The following is a 16,384-nucleotide window of genomic DNA, read 5'->3' as shown; positions in this document are numbered from 1 at the left end:
GTTTCCTGAGTTCTACAAAATAGTTTTCTGGGATTTTGATTGGGATTGCACTGAGTCTACAGATCAGGTTGGAAGAACTAACATCTTAACAGTATTGTCTCCTTGTCCATGAACATGGACTATATCTCCATTTATTTAGATCTTCTTTGATTTTTTGTCAGCATTTTGTAGTTTTCCACATATAGGTCCTGTATATATTTTATACTTATATCTAGGCATTTAATTTTTGAGGTATATTGTAAAAGCTGTTCTTTAAAATTTCAAATTCCAACTGTTCCTTGCTCATATAGGAAGCATTTGACTTTTGTATATTAACCTTGTATCCTGCATCCTTGCTATTACACTCACTTTTCCATATTGGGGGGTCAGTTTGGGGAGATTTTCTACATTGAAAATCATGTCATCACAAATAAAGACATTTTTATTTCTTCCTTTCCAAACAGTGTACCTTTTATTTCCTTTTCTTATTACACTAGTGAGGGTTTCCGTACTATGTGCAATAGGAGTGGTGAGAGAAGACATCCTTTCCTTGATCCCAGTCTTTGGGGGTAGGGCATCTAGTGTCTCATCACTAAATATATTGTGTAAGGGTAGCTGTAGGTATTTTGTGGATATTCTTCATCAAACTGAAGAAGTTCTCCTCTACTCATAATTTGCTGAGAGCTTTTATCATGAGTAAGTATTGGGTCTTGTCAAATGCTTTTTCTTTTGCATCAGTTCATATGATTATATGATAATTTTTCTTTAGTCTGTTGATGTGGTATATTACATTGATTAATCTTCAAATGTTGAACCCGCCTTGCATACCTGAATAAATCCCACTTGGTTGTTGTGTATAATTTTGTTTATACATCACTGGATTCGATTTGCTAATATTTTGTTGTGGGTTTTTACTTCTGTGTTCATAAGTTACATTGGTCTGTAATTTTTCTTTCTTGTAATGTGTTTATCTGATTTTGGTATTAGAGTAATGCTGGTCTTATAGAATGAGTTAGGAAGTGTTCCCTGTGCTTCTTTTTTTCTGGAGGAGACTGTGGAAGATTTGGATCATTTCTTCATTAAATATTTGGTAAAATTCACCAGTGAAGCTATCTAGACCTGATGACTTTTTTTGTGGAGGGTTATTAATTATTGATTCAGTTTTGTTAAAACAGACTGTTCAGGTTGTCTGTTTTTCCTTGTGTGGATTTTGGTAGTTTGTGTTTTTCAAGGAATTAGTCCATTTCATCAAAATGATCAAGTTTGGGGGCATAGAATTGTTCATAATATTGCTTTATTTTCCTTTAAGTGTCCATGGTATCAATAGTTATGACCCCTCTTTCACTTCCGATATTGGTTATTTGTGTCTCTCTTTTATTTTAATTAGCCTAGTTTATCAATTTTACTTTTTTCAAAGAAAGTTTTTGGTTTCAGTGGTTTTTCTCCATTTCTCTATTTTCCTGTTTTTAATTTCATTGATTTCTGCTCTGATCTTTGTTACCTTTCCTTCTACCTACTTTGGGCTTAAGTTGTTCTTTTTCTAATTTCCCAAGGTGGAAGCTTAGATTATGGATTCTTAGATCTTTCTTTTTTAATATATGCACTTAATGCTGTAAGTGCCCCTTTAAGCACTGCTTTTACTACATTCTGTAAGCCTCGGTTGAATTTTAAGATTTGTGTTGTCAATTTTCATGATCTTTTTTCTTCACATATTCTTTACGTATGGCTTCCTGTTGCTGTTTCATAGTCGCATTGGTTTTTTTTTCTGAGAATATTAGTTTCTTTGACGTTTTCTTCTTCCTATATTGTCTCTTCCTCCAAGTTCCTTTTATTTGTTTTGGTGCCTGTGTGTTTTCATGTACTTTTGTATATGTATGGTATAAATAAAATTTTAAAATGGAAATAAAAGAATAATATGCTTTAATGAATAGGATGGCATACCATTGTTAATGAGAATTGTTCTGAAGTTTACCTTGTGCTAGCGTAATTATTGTTTCTTTGAAGATGACATTCTCTCTCTGGCTATTCTATCTTGGAGTTCAAAAGTTTCACTGTAGAGTATCTAACTGTGGACTTCTCTTTACAGTCGACCATTGAACCATGTGAGGGTTGGGGTGCCGATTCTCTGCAAGTCAAAAATTCACATACAACCTATAGTCAGCCCTCCGTATCCATGGTTCCTGCATATCCATGATTCAACCAACTCTGTGGAGTATTGCAGTATTTACTATTGAAAAAAATATGCAGATAAGTGAGCTGTGCAGTTCAAAGCCATGTAGTTCAAGGGTCAACTGTATTTATATTGCTTGGTAATGGGTTACCTATATCTGTTGTGTTTTTCATCAGTTCTGGAATTCCTGGCATTATCTTTTCAAGCATACTTGTTCCATGCTCTGTTCTCCTTACGGGGCTCCATTCTCATTCTGTCATCCATGTTTTTTAACTTCTTTTTTCATATTTTCTTCTTCCTCATCTCTCTGGGCTACATTTTAGGTTATTTCTTCAGATAGGTCTTCCTGTTTGTTCAATTCTCTTAAGCTCTATATAATTTTTTTAACCCATCTTTAAAGTATCTCTCATTTTTTCTGAGCCTCATGTGTCCTCAGTTCATGGTGACCATCATAAGTGGCTCTAGTAAAGCCCTTTCAGTAGTTTATTGTCTTTTATCCTTCATTTCCCACTCCTATTCCTTACTCAGGGCACCATTCAAATGTGTTTAATAATCTATATCTTTTTGTTTGTATATTATTGCAAAATTTGTATTGTTTTATTGTGTTTTACAAAAGTAACAGTTTGTAACAGACTGGAAGTTTAAAAAAAAAAGTCATTCACTATCAACTGTTTGAGGAACATTGCTGAAAAGTGTTCCCCCTTCTGGATTTAGCCAATTGCTTTCTTTTGATATCATTTAACTTGTCCCTCTATCCTTGAATTTCCTGTAAATATGCAGTTAGTGCTAACAACTTGATTAGATTTGGATTCAGGTTTTTTGGGGTTTTTTGTGGGTTTTTTTGTTTGTTTTTTTGGGCAGGAATATTTTGTATGTGATTCTATGTCTTCCACATTAATTGATGGTGAAATTGGTCACTGGATTTAGATGTGTTGGCCTGATCCCACCATTATAAAGTTCCCCTCAACCTTTCATCTAACAGTTTTAACATCCATTGATAGCCATTGCGTAGTCCATTTATTGTTTTAGGGACTATGAAGAAATGATTTAAAAAATTTTAATATCTTTCTGCATTTATCAACTGGAATTCTTATCTAAAGAATTCTTCCTCACCAACTGTTTTCTTATCCTAAAGTACATTTTGTAAATAAAGGGCAGGATAAATTCATAGTTCTTTTCTCTTAGTATATCAATTTTCAGAGTAAAGGGTTACTGCCCTAGCAACTCTCTAATGAGTGGTGGTTTTTGGTTTTGTTTTTAGTATCATTATGATCTCTTGGTTTGTTTGTCTTTTTTAATCCATTTGATTTGTGGTCAGTCCTTTGTAGTCTTCATTTATTTGAGGTTCATTTGTCCCATTTAAGCCAGTGATACTTAGCTCCTGTGTCCTTTTTATATTGTCCCATTAGTCATTGATAGATTCCTTCAAGGTGTCTCAGGCTTATTTGATGGAGCTCCTGCCACAGATCAGAGGTTCTTCTACTTTATTCATAAAACTAACTTTTAGTTTTCTTGTACCTCTCTCATATGCTTGTTTTCTATTTCTTTAATTTCTGCTGTTAGCTTATTTGTTTTCATTCTTTTTTTTCTAGTATAAGCATTTAAGTCTCTAGGTATCTGTCTTTAAGTATTCACTTTTGCTGAATCTCGCAAGTTTTTACATGCAGTATTTTTATTTGTGTGTAGTATATTTTATATTATTTGATACATGGTACTTACAACTATTTATAGCTTTCAACTATGCATTCTTTGACCCATGAGTTATTTAGATAAGTGTTTTAAATTTTAAATAGTTTATGTATGCATGTTATGTTGTTAGAGTTTGTTTTCATGTCATTTTTGTATATATAGAGGAATTTCCCCAACTAAATTACAGATTCTTCAAAGCAATACTCTTAAATTTTATTTGTGTCTATTCCCTGCCTCTGTTTCTTGGCATGCAGTACATGGTATAATATTTATATGTCAGAGAATTAAATGAACTATCATACTTCGTATTTTCTAGGCACACAAGAATTAAATTCTGAGTAAGTCTACAAGTAGGATGGACAGTTATTTTAAAGCAGCAGTCAGTGACTTGGATAAACTCCTCGATGATTTTGAACAGAATCCAGGTTTGTCAGTTTTTCATTTTTACCATTAATGTAATTTTAAAATGTCCGTAATTAGTACTCTTAGCAAAACTTGGTTTCAATTTTGGTCACATGGTTATCTTCTGTAAAACATTCACTTATTATAACGAATTAGTGTATTCTTATACTGAATAGAACCAATAGCCAGAAATAGAAGTAAGAAAGGTAGAAGTTTCTCTCCAGATACACGTTTAGGTAAAAGAAAGACCTTTAAAAACAACATACGAACCAGCTGAAAGCAACCTGAAAGTTCTATATTAATTGGTATTTCATTACTATGAAAGATAGTATTTTCCTCATCTTAGGATGAAGACTAGGAAACTGGAGGGCAGAACAAAGAAGTTAGATTGTTTTTCAGCTCTTCCTTCGTCTGGTTTTTATAGTGCAACTGAGTTATTTTGAGTAGAATTTCTATCATATTATGACATCTACATTAAAAAGTAAAAACCCCAAGTAGTTTAAATCCAAGTGAAAATAATTTTGGAGGTTATTACTATTTTGCAGGAGAGTAATATATTTCTGGTCTAAAAAAAAGTTTAAAAGTCGTAGAAACCATAACGTCTTTGTAATAATTTTGATTTGGGTCTCCTGACTAACATTATATTTCTATTTTAATTAGATGAACAAGATTATCTCCAAGATGCACAAAATTCATATGATTCTAACCACTATTCAGTCTCTTCAGAGTTGGCTTCCTCACAGCTAACTTCACTGCTACCAAAGGATCAACAATGCATTAATTGTTGTGCCTCATCAGAAACAGGCTATGAAACAAATCAAATTGCCCTGAATGAAAAAACACTTGAGGGACAAACTTCTATACAAAATGAAAAAAATGTAACAGGGCTTGATCTCCTTTCTTCTGTGGATGGTGGCACTTCAGATGAAATCCAGCCTCTATATATGGGACGATGTAGTAAACCTGTCTGTGATCTGATAAGTGACATGGGTAACTTAGTTCATGTAACTAATAGTGAAGAAGATATTAAAAAATTATTGCCAGATGATTTTAAGTCTAGTGCAGATTCCTTGATTGGATTGGATTTATCTTCAGTGTCAGAAACTTTCTGTATTTCTTCAACAGACCATGGTAATAATACAGTCAGAGAGGAACAGAATGATGTCAGTTCTGAATTACAAAACAGAGAAATCAGTGGAACTAAAGAATTTGGTATAAAAGTAGATACGACACTTTCAGATTCGTGTAATTACAGCGGAAAAGAAAATTTAGAGGATAAAAAGATCTCTAATCAGTTAGAACCAGTTGTTGATTTCAACATGCCATCTGCTTTGACTCAACAAAGTTCCAAAATGTTTGATGCCAAAGACCACCTACAGGACAAGAACCAGCCATGTGAATTAGTAAAAGCTGATGGCTGTTTGGTAAAAGAGGAGGTAGATGTGCCAGTCATAGCTGCCCCAGAATGTTTAAAAGAAGGAGGCAGCACAAGTGCTTTGTCTTGCAGTCTTCCAAAAAATGGAGGTTTATGCTTAAATGATTCAAATTTAAGAGATGAAAATTTCAAGTTACCTGACTTTTCCTTTCAGGAAGATAGGACTGCTATATTTATAAAACAATCTGCAAAAGAAGACTCAAGAAATTTAGGTCTTAAAGATAATAAGGATGAAATCCAAGATTCTGCTTCAACTTTACATGTTTCAAGTGAAAATACATATTCCTCATTGTCCTGTCTTCCAGTACCTGGGTCTTTGTGTGGATCATTAATTGAAGATAAAGCTCATGGTGATTGTTTACCCCAGCATGAATATAAAGATAATATAAAAGATGCAGTGACTGTGCATGAAGAAATACAGAAGAATATGACTTCAGGTGGGGAACCTTTGAAGGAGAATGATCTTTTGAAACAGGAAAAATGTAAAAACATACCTCATCAGCCATTAATTGAAAAGATGGGAGATAGAAAGGCAGATTCTAACCAGATGGTAGTTAGAGTTGAGTCTTTGGATTACCCTGATAACACCAGTTCTTCTACAGCTGCAGAATCTCAAATAGAGCTTTCTGGTGCTAATGCCCCAGAATCTCCTGATTGTTGTGAAGGTTTCACTTTTTCAAGCAATGATATCAGTGGACAAGATTTGGATTACTTTAATATTGATGAAGGCATGAAAAGTGGTGCACCAGTTAGTGATGCTGAACTTGATGCCTTTCTAACTGAACAGTATCTTCAGCCTAGTAACATAAAACCATTTGAAGAAAATGTAACTGACTCAAAATCTCAGATGAATCAGATAGATATGAAAGGCCCAGATGATGGAAATGTCGACAATATATATTTCAATGCTGAAGCAGGAGCTACTGGGGAAAGTCCTGGTATTAATATGATTTGCGAAACGGTTGATAAACAGAATACAACAGAAAATGGTAGCCTTTCTTTAGGGGAAAAAAGTGCAATTCCAGTTGAACAAGTGTTATCTAGCAGTAAGTCTGAGATTACAAATGAATTATCAGTCTCTGATAGTAACAGTCAATCTGTTCATGTCGGAGGCGCCAGACCTAAGCAACTGTTTAGTGTTCCATCAAGAACAAGGAGTTCAAAGGAACCAAATAAGCTGGATGTTCCAAATATGCCTGAAAGTGAACCCAGAATAGCAAATACCATTGTTCCAACCACCTGTGCTACAGATTCTGTGACTGATCCTCAGGTTAGCTTCAATTCTAATTACATTGATATAGAAAGTAATTTTGAAGGTGGATCCAGTTTTGTAACTGCAAATGAAGAATCTCTGCCTGCAAACACTTGCAAAGAAGGCCTTGTTTTGGGCCAGAAACAACCTACTTGGGTTCCTGATTCAGAAGCTCCAAATTGTATGAACTGCCAAGTCAAATTTACTTTTACGAAACGGCGACATCACTGCAGAGCATGTGGAAAAGTAAGCTATAAAAATCTTTGTCTTTTATTCTTTTGGGACATTTTAAATGAAATTTAATGTGACAAAAAAGCTGATAAAGAGATGATTACAAGATTCAGTTAGTTTAAAATCATCGTTTTTCACCTACGTGGAAGTGTATAAAGCACTGTCATTTTACAGATTGCTTGAGGTTTGAATAAATGTCACATTGTCATGGGTATTACATACTGGGAAATGAGGAACACTAATTTTTGTGAAATCTAAGAATACGTTTCATTCTCTCTCTAACATGAACACGTCAGATGCACGGAATTCAGTCAGCTTCCAGTTTATCCTTGAATACTTAATTTCAAGACTACTCTGCAGCTAGTGTTATGCTCGATACTTGAGATAAACACTGAGAAAAAAAGCAGATTGGCTTGCACAAGGTTCAGAACGCTGAAGCTGTGACCTCATTTGTGTTCTGACTACCTTAATAGTCTACGGACTCAAGAGTTGCCTCTAGAAATAACATTGCATTTTTTTCAGCATTTTCCAGTAATATGTTAGTCTCAGATCAACCCTACTCTCTTTTAGAAAAATAACATTCTACTTGTTTTTCTTTTTTTTTTAATTGAGTATAGTTGATTTACAATATTATGAAAGTTTCAGGTATCGAACATAGTGGTTCACACTTTTTAAAGATTATACTCCATTTGTAGTTCTTATAAAATACTGGCTATATTCCCTGTGCTGTAGAATGTATCCTTGTAGCTTATTTATTTTATATTTAGTAGTTTGTACCTTTTAATCCTCTACCCCTTTCTTGCCCTTCCCCACTTTCCTCCTCCCGATGGTAACCACTAGTTTGTTCTCTATATCTGTGAGTCTGTTTCCCCTTTGAATAACATTCTCCTTTTAAAAGTTGTAAAGGAGGGGGACTTCCCTGGTGGTCCAGTGGTTAAGACTTTGTGCTTCTACTGCAGGGGGCACAGGTTCGATCCCTGGTCGGGGAACTAATAAGATCCCGCATGCAGCGTAGCGCGGCCAAAAAGTTAAAAAAAAAAAAAAAAAAAGTTGTAAAGGACCACAGAAAGCTTTTTAAGTTATGAACTTATTCATTAAGAAAGTTTTTATTCCCTTCCAATTAACATAATTGATTTAAAGGAATTCTCATCAGAGATACAATTTTAAATTACAGAAACCTCATTTAAGTAAAATAATAAAAATAAAAAGAATCATTTAATAATTACCTATGATTATGGTGATTAGAAAACTTGTTTATGTAATCAGAAAAATGGTTTTTGGTTAGAGTTCGGGTCTCTCCTCCCCCTGCCTCCAGTTGGTATAAACATGCTTGAAACAAAATCAAATTTGATATTTTGTCCTTTGTAGGTATTTTGCGGTGTCTGTTGTAATAGGAAGTGTAAATTGCAGTATCTAGAAAAGGAAGCAAGAGTATGTGTAGTCTGCTATGAGACTATTAGTAAAGGTGAGTATTACCCTGACATATCTTCTTCCAGTAATTGAATATATCTTAAAAACAACTGGATTGTGACAAAGATAAACTTCTTTATTTTCTTAAGGCAGGGACCTAGTGTTGACTTATCTGGCTTAGGTGGGACATCCCAAGGCTTGGTTTCTCTTCTTTTTGTTCTACTCTCACAATTATTACTACCAGTGTGGAAAGGAAGCGTTCAGTTTCTGGAGTGGCAGTTCATTAACTTTTAACAGGTACCAAGTCCCTAAATGCTGCATTTCATCTGCCTATTTGTTTTTGTCACCATCATTGTCATCCTCATCATCTTAATCTAAACATTTATAGAATATCTACCAATAAATAGTATACAGTCTTACATATTAATAGCATAAGGCAAGATAATAGTTCCCACCTTATAGAAAATTACAACCTAAAGTGGGAATAAAAGATAAAGTATAATATTTATAATTTTTATATAAATTCATAGGACTGTCACACTATTTGCACATTTTTGTCTTTTATATATTTTTTTCCCTTCTCAGTTTTAGAATTTTGTTTGTGTTTCCCATTGTTTCTCTGGCTCCCTAGCTAGCTTACTGTTATCAGCAATAATCTTACTTGACTTCTCACAGTTTTGTGTGTGTGTGTGTGTTTTTCTTCAAATACACGTTTGTTCTTTTGAGTACTTCTTGGCATTTTCAAAGATTTGTTGACAGTTTAATTCCCAGCAAATATTACTTGGGACTTTTAAGACCAGGCCTGTGCGCTAGCCCAGGTGCTGCTTCCTGTTAGCCAGGAGAATAAATACCTGATAATAATTTGTTTTTCTCTTTTGAATGAAGATAAATTTTTTCAGCAATTCTTCAAAAAGCTCTGATGTGAGTCTGTTAGCCTGAGGTAAGCTGCTTTACTCCCTGCTGTTGACCTCTGCTCTGGAAGATAATAGAGTGTAAATCTTCTTGTATTTCCATATTGCCACCAGTGTTTATGAAGAATTTAAGTGCTTGTAGTTGTTTTGTTTTTTGCTTATGCTGTTTCAGTAGCCTTTAAGACTACTGCTGGTGCCGTTAGCCAAGCAACCTGCTAGAGTTAAGAAATCTTAGAGCAAGCTCCCACATAATTATCTCTCCCCATTTAAAAAATAAAACAGCCATGAAGATTTGAAACATTATTTGAGTTGACAGGTCAGATTTTTAGGTGAACATTAAAACATATTGACCATAAGGATCCAGGAGAGGAGAAGATTTAGTCACTGAAGAGACTTAGTAGGATAGTGAGATCAAGCATTGGTTTATCAAAGAAAATATTTGGAATGGATTTATTTAGTTATCTGTTTTATCTATTCTGTTTTGATATCTTATAGCATGCAATTTCATTTATGGCTCTGTTTATCATTAATTTGTACACCACAGGAAAACGTAAATAAAAGTTATTTTAACTCCAACTTTAGGGTTGAAAACAGTAGACATGATCATTTAAAATAATGTTACTAATAAGAGGAGAAAGGTGGCTCAAGGGTTGTAAGACAAATTCCACAAAGAAGAAAAGATAGTTTCATCAGAGATTGTGGATAATGAGGAAGTTGTGCTGAGACTGTATAAGTTTTAAAGAAGCATGCGTGTGAGTGCCATTACATAAACTTAGAGGAAGTTGGAAATTACTTTGAAACTCAAAGTACTGTGTTTGGATTTTACTTGGTTAGCGGAAGCCATTGCATGAGGGTGCTAATTCATTGGCACTTGAGGAAAGTTATTGTAATAGTGGCAGCATTTATAGCAGATCAGTTTGGAGAAGTGCTGAAGGGAGAGGTACCAGTGCTGTTCCGTGTTATTTGGATGAAAAAATCATTCAGCAGTATTCAGGCAGTGTTCTGTGCTTTGCAGCTCCAGCTGAGAACAAAATATATTCCCTGTTCTTATGGAGCTTTTGATCTCATGGACCTTATGAATGTCAGGAGATGTGGACAGAAAGCAAAGAGAATATCAGATGGTGATAATATTCTAAATGAAAATAAAAGAGTATAAGAGGGACAGATAGTAACAGACTGGTGGCAAGAGGTAGAAATTTTAAATGGTGGTCAGAATAAGGGTTTATGATAGTATGATGTGTAAGCAGAGACCTGAAGGAAGTGAGAGAATAAAGCCACGTGGAAGAACTTTCCAGGCAGAAAGAATAGTAAGAGCAAAGACCTGAAGCTAGAACAGTGCTTGCTTCCCTTGTTGAAGAACAAGGAGGCCTCAATGGCTGGATTCTAATGAGCAAGTAGGATTTTAGTGAGAAATGATGTCAGACAGCTAACTGGGAAAGCAGAGGAGGTAGAAATGCAGACTATATAGGGTCTTGTGGGCCATTGTAACAACTTAAATTTTCATTCTACTTCGGAAGCCATTAAAAGATTTTAAACAGAAGAATGATGTGATATGATTTATGTCTTAGAAGAATCACTAGGAACTATATTGGAAATAGACTATAGGAGTACAGGGCAAAATCAGATGGTCATATTAAATAACAATGATTTTCTTTAGTAGATATCAAATATATGCCAAAATTATATTGAAATAACTAATTGGTAGCTTATACTGAAGTGGAGTGCTGCCAACTAAAAGTAAGGATATTATCTTTGCCAAGTGCCACTTCTTAGTTAGCCATTAATTTCTTTCTTCTTACAATTTGAAAAATAGAATATTTATCATAATTTACTTTGAAGGTCAAAAACACCTGAGATCAAGTTTTTTTCCCTTTATAGCTCAGGCATTTGAAAGGATGATGAGTCCAACTGGTTCTAATCTTAAATCTAATCATTCTGATGACTGTGCCACCATCCAGCCTCTTCAGGAGACTCAAACATCCAGTATATCTTCACCTACAACTTTACCAATCTCAGCACTTAAACAACCAAGTGTTGAAGGTAACTTGAAGAAAATGTTGTGTCTAATATTAAAGATAAATGATCAAAGTAGAAGTTTTCTAGTATTGACAGGATCTAGTGAGAAAAGAGAAACCAGACTAGCTACCAGAAGGAATTTAATACAGGGAACTGGTTATACATATACGTTAGAAGGGTAGAAGAACAAAAAGGGCGTGCTCAAGTGACTCAGAGATTAGTAAGTACAGGAAGCAACCACCATCCCTAGGGTTGGGAGAATGCAAAGGGAGAGCCAGTATTACTAGAACCCCGTGCAGGAACACCAAGAGATGCTTGGTTCTCAGACCTAGTATTCAGGGATTAGGGTACCATGTCACATGACTGGTACTGTGACTTCTAGAGGAACACCAAGTGGCAAATGCTGGGACCATCAAGGAGCCTAACAGGGTTGGTGTTCAGATAACAGAAGGAGTGTCTCAGGCTTGATGTAAGGAGTACTGAAGATCACAGGACATGTGGGTATATCTGGTGGTGCCGCTGCTGCGTAAGTCCTGGCAGGAACTAGAAACAGAAAGATTTCCTTCTGTTCCCACCTTCCAGTCTCCAACCAGAGCCTGTCATTGCTGGAACATACCAGAACCAACTAGCAAGGGGGTCTGGGAGTTGCACTTTCCAGACTTCCAGCCTGTCATCAAAGAGCACCATGTGGAAGGGTGGGCTTGGGTTTGAGAGACAATAGGTAAATAACTGGCATGTCTCCCTTTCCTTAAAAATCTATTTTTAAATGTATATTTTACCATAATAAAAAATGTTTCTTAAATCTTTTAACAAACTTCTAAACATTTAAAAAATCTTTGGGCTCTCTGTTTTTTTACAGCCTATTGTAGTTTAGGATCTTGAGTAAAGCCTGTGTAGACTTTTTATTTATTTTTTTAATGTTTAAAATTGAAGTATAGTTGATTTACAATGTTGTGTTAGTTTCAGGTGTACAGCTCAGTGATTCAGTTATACATATACATATATATATATATATATTCTTTTTCAGATTCTTTTCCCATATAGGTTATTACAAGATATTGAGGATAGTTCCCTGTGCTATTCAGTAAGCCTGTGTACACTCTTAAAAATAAACTATTAGTCTGTAACATGCTAGAAAATAACTAATTGTCAGTTAGAGACAAATTCAAGTATTTCTGTCAACTATTTTTGATCTCAATTATTTCTCACTTAATAGCTATTTTCTGTTTCTCATTATGACTTAAATAATGAGTTTCAGCATATATGGTTATATATTATACCTCTAAAGATGAATGAATCTGCTTTTAAAAATATTTATTCTCTTTATTGACTTCTTAAGTCATTAAATTATAAAGTATTGCAAATACAAGAAAGATAACCTTATTTAATATGTCCACCCATGTTGCAAAAATTATACATATATGATTCCAATTTTTTCAGTGTTATCTGTATTATGATATGGAAGGTAGATGTTGGTCCTTTTGATGTTTATATGTTCTAAAATCATCTGGCAGGAATTTTCATAACCTTCCTCCGTGGATGCTTTTTAATAAAAGAGAACAAATATTTATGCTGACATCTAGTTATTTCCTCCAAATTTGAAAGGAAAATATTAATAAATTTCAATATCAACATTGTAAGAACAAAGCATGTTATGCTTCTCTTGTTAAGTAAGTTAAAAGTAGGAAACGACCTCTGATGCACAAGTGATTCTGTTTCTTTCTTTAGACTTTTTATGCTTCTTTCTCTTGTTCTTCATACTTTTTTCCCTTTGCTTGTCTACCATGCTCTGTTCTGTTCCATTTTCCCTCCCTGTGCCTTAGTCCCTAAATTTTATTCCACACTCACAAAGTTAGCCTTAATAATATAGGCTTTAAATCTGCCTTCAACGTCTTTAAGGTATAACCTCTCCTGTCCACTCTTTTTCTGAGTACGGGATTCGTAGGGCCAGCCCTGCCTTTGTATGAATTAGAAAAAAACTTCTACTCTGGGTAGATGAATCACAAAAGGCCATTTCTCTAGGCCTTGAAACCCTGAGAATGCAGGGCTTGCCAATGGTTAGCAAAAAGCTTTTGAAAATGTTTCCTGACCCATTTAGTATTAAATCATTGCAATATTATCAAATTAAAATGCTTTACTTTTTAAACTGATTCTAGGATTATGCTCCAAAGAACAGAAGAGAGTATGGTTTGCAGATGGTATATTGCCCAATGGCGAAGTTGCAGATACAACAAAATTATCATCTGGAAGTAAAAGATGTTCTGAAGACTTTAGTCCTCTCTTACCTGATGTGCCACTGGTAAGGAATCTAAAGAATGACTTGTTAATTTAATAAAATTTTATTTTGTAAGTAATTCCTTGTGTGATGTTTTAGAGTACTTTTTTTTTTAAATGCTTTGAGCTTCATAAAATGAGAAACTTGTATGAATATATTTTAGATTTTACCTTTTTTTAACGTCAGTTTAAGGCAGTGATTCTTAAACTTTTTGATCTAAGGACCCTTTATGCTCTTAAAAGTTATTGAGAACCCCAAAGAATTATAGGTTATGTGGGTTATGTTTATTGATAATTACTGATATAAAATTGACTAACATTTAAAAAATTAATTAAAAATAAACTCATTAAATTAATAGAAATAATATTTTTAATGAAAAGTTTTTGAAACAAAAGTTTAGTGAGAGGAATAACATTGTTTTACATTTTTGTGAATTTCTTTAACGTCTGGCTTAATAGAAGATAGATTCTCACATCTACTTCTAAAGTCAGTCTGTTGTGATATGTTTTAGTTAAATTATATGAAGAAAATCCTAGGACCTCACTGACTTCCTGAAAGGGTCTTGGGGACCCCAGAGATCCCTGGACCACATTTTGAGAACCACTGGTATGGGGAAATAGAACTGAGATTTAGTAAGTTAATTTAGACTAATTTGTTTAATGATTTTCAAATATTCAGTAAAGTACCTGATGGTAGTATTTATGTTTATACAAATGTGCTAGGGGTTAAATAGAAGATACATAATATAGAATCCCAGCCCACTAATAACTCTCATTGTAAAGTAGCAAAATACTCATAAAAGCAAGTATTAACACATGAAGTAGGAATGCTTTTTTATTCATTAAACAAATATATATTGAGCATCTCCTCTGAGCCAGTTACCTGGTTTATCTTGGGTAAAGATACATCAGACAAGATGGATGTGTATCCTGCTCTCTTCAAGTTCACGTATCATATAAACTTATGTTGTTTGTCAGTAAGAGTCCATGAGCTAGGTTTTACAAGTAGCTCTAATTACCAGAAGTATGTTTCTTAGCTAGCACCTACCCTCAATCAATATTTTAACAAAATGGGATTTCTATAGAGGCTAGTATTACTTGAGTTCATAAACAATTCTCTATTGACTTAGGTTTGGCCTGTCCAAAAAGAAAGGGGCTTACTTGAAGCAGACTTGAGGTGTAGTTTATTCTAGGTGGTTACTGTTGTGGAGTATGTCTACCATTTTGCTTCCTAACCACTCCCCTCCCTGCCTTATCCCTTTTTCCTCTCCCTTGCCACCCCCCAGCCAGGCTTTTTTGTCTATTAGGAGGAGTGCCTTGAGTTGAACTAAGTGTGCTCACTTTGTGGTATGGTATAGGATCCTGAAGTTCTCCTTGCCTCCTTTTTCCAGTCTATAAAATTAGTCATAAATACCTACCTGAGCATAGAGTAAAGCTAAACCTGTGCTCTTGAATTTAAAGAACCAAAATGGTACTATTTCTTGGGAAATTTGGCTTCTGAAGAAAGAAACTATGAACTGATTTGGGTTTTTGTTTTCCATATTTTACAGATGATAAACACAGTGGATCATGCCCATTCTACTACTGTGGAAAAACCAAACAGTGAGGCAGGCGATATAAGAAATGAGATAATTCAAAGTCCTATTTCTCAGGTTCCATCTGTGGAAAAACTGCCTACAAACACAGGGACTGAGGGGTTGCCTACTTCTGGCTCTTTTACACTAGATGATGATGTTTTTGCAGAAATTGAGGACCTATCAAGTCCTACTGGTGTCTTGGTTAACAGTAATTTACCTGTTGCTAGTATTTCAGATTATAGATTATTGTGTGGTATTGACAAGAATGTTTGCAATAAGATTAGTCTTCTACCTGATGATGAGGACAGCTTGCCTCCTCTTCTGGTTGCATCTGGAGAAAAGGGATCAGGTAGGATAGCAGTTATTTAAATTTAAAAAGGAGTTTTTTGGTTTTTTTTTTAAAGAAGAATATATTGATGAATTTTGTCTGTGATATATAAAATGTATTTTTTTAAATTTAGACAGTGTGGTTGAAATATGTACGATGGCATGGAACTCTAGTTTACAAAAACTCTTACTGTGTAAAAACAAATTCTAAAAAGATCTGACCTTTTGAGTTGATTTGAATGTGATTCACTTATCTCATCTGGGTTCCTAATTTAAAATAAGGCAAAAGTCCAATACAACAGGGAAATTCATAGACTTTTAGTCCTGTATTAGTTTTGACTCCATATCATTTTTTTTTTAAGGAACATAGTGCCTAAAGAAAAGAATATTGGATTGGATGACAAAGCTAGGAATTTTAGTTCCTCATCTGCTACTTAATACACGTATGACTTGAAGCATGCAATTTAATCTCTTGGGCCTCAGTTTCCTTTGTAAAAGAAGAGAACTTAGGTGGTCTTTAAGGTCCTTTCTAATCTGGAGATTCTGTGGCTATCTCCCACCTTGGAGTAGTTCCCTAGGGATATATCCTTGTTACCCCAGGCATTATGCTGAATCTTACATGAAATGATTATGTTCTGTGCATGATAATGTAGGGGAATGAAGCCTAGGATCTCCGTTCTGAAAGTTGGAGCCATTTCATGATCCTATTGA

At 34.5% G+C, this 16,384-nt stretch overlaps 1 protein-coding gene across 9 annotated transcripts in view; it reads left to right on the top strand.

Annotated features, from left to right (window-relative positions):
• The window catches only part of ZFYVE16 (zinc finger FYVE-type containing 16), a 56,816-nt gene that overhangs the window by 12,105 nt on the left and 28,327 nt on the right, over positions 1-16,384 (top strand). For 6 of the 9 annotated variants that reach the window (XR_003431627.1, XM_027100725.1, XM_027100728.1 and 3 more), the window contains exons 2-7: positions 4,155-4,263; positions 4,901-7,173; positions 8,527-8,623; positions 11,358-11,519; positions 13,652-13,794; positions 15,320-15,695. Coding sequence is in view for 8 of the 9 variants with exons in the window: in XM_027100725.1 (XP_026956526.1) it covers positions 4,194-4,263; positions 4,901-7,173; positions 8,527-8,623; positions 11,358-11,519; positions 13,652-13,794; positions 15,320-15,695 (3,121 nt within the window). In the remaining variant the exon portion in view is untranslated. Of the gene's footprint in view, positions 1-4,154; positions 4,264-4,900; positions 7,174-8,526; positions 8,624-9,453; positions 9,509-11,357; positions 11,520-13,651; positions 13,795-15,319; positions 15,696-16,384 lie in introns of those variants that run through there. The other 3 variants (XM_027100732.1, XM_027100730.1, XM_027100731.1) reach the window with 2 other exon arrangements.

Source organism: Aethalodelphis obliquidens, unplaced genomic scaffold (assembly GCF_003676395.1).
Source record: "Aethalodelphis obliquidens isolate GAN/ISIS:26980383/991018 unplaced genomic scaffold, ASM367639v1 scaffold4, whole genome shotgun sequence".
In the NCBI taxonomy this organism is placed as follows: domain Eukaryota; kingdom Metazoa; phylum Chordata; class Mammalia; order Artiodactyla; family Delphinidae; genus Aethalodelphis; species Aethalodelphis obliquidens.
This window is presented reverse-complemented; position numbering and strand designations above follow the sequence as displayed.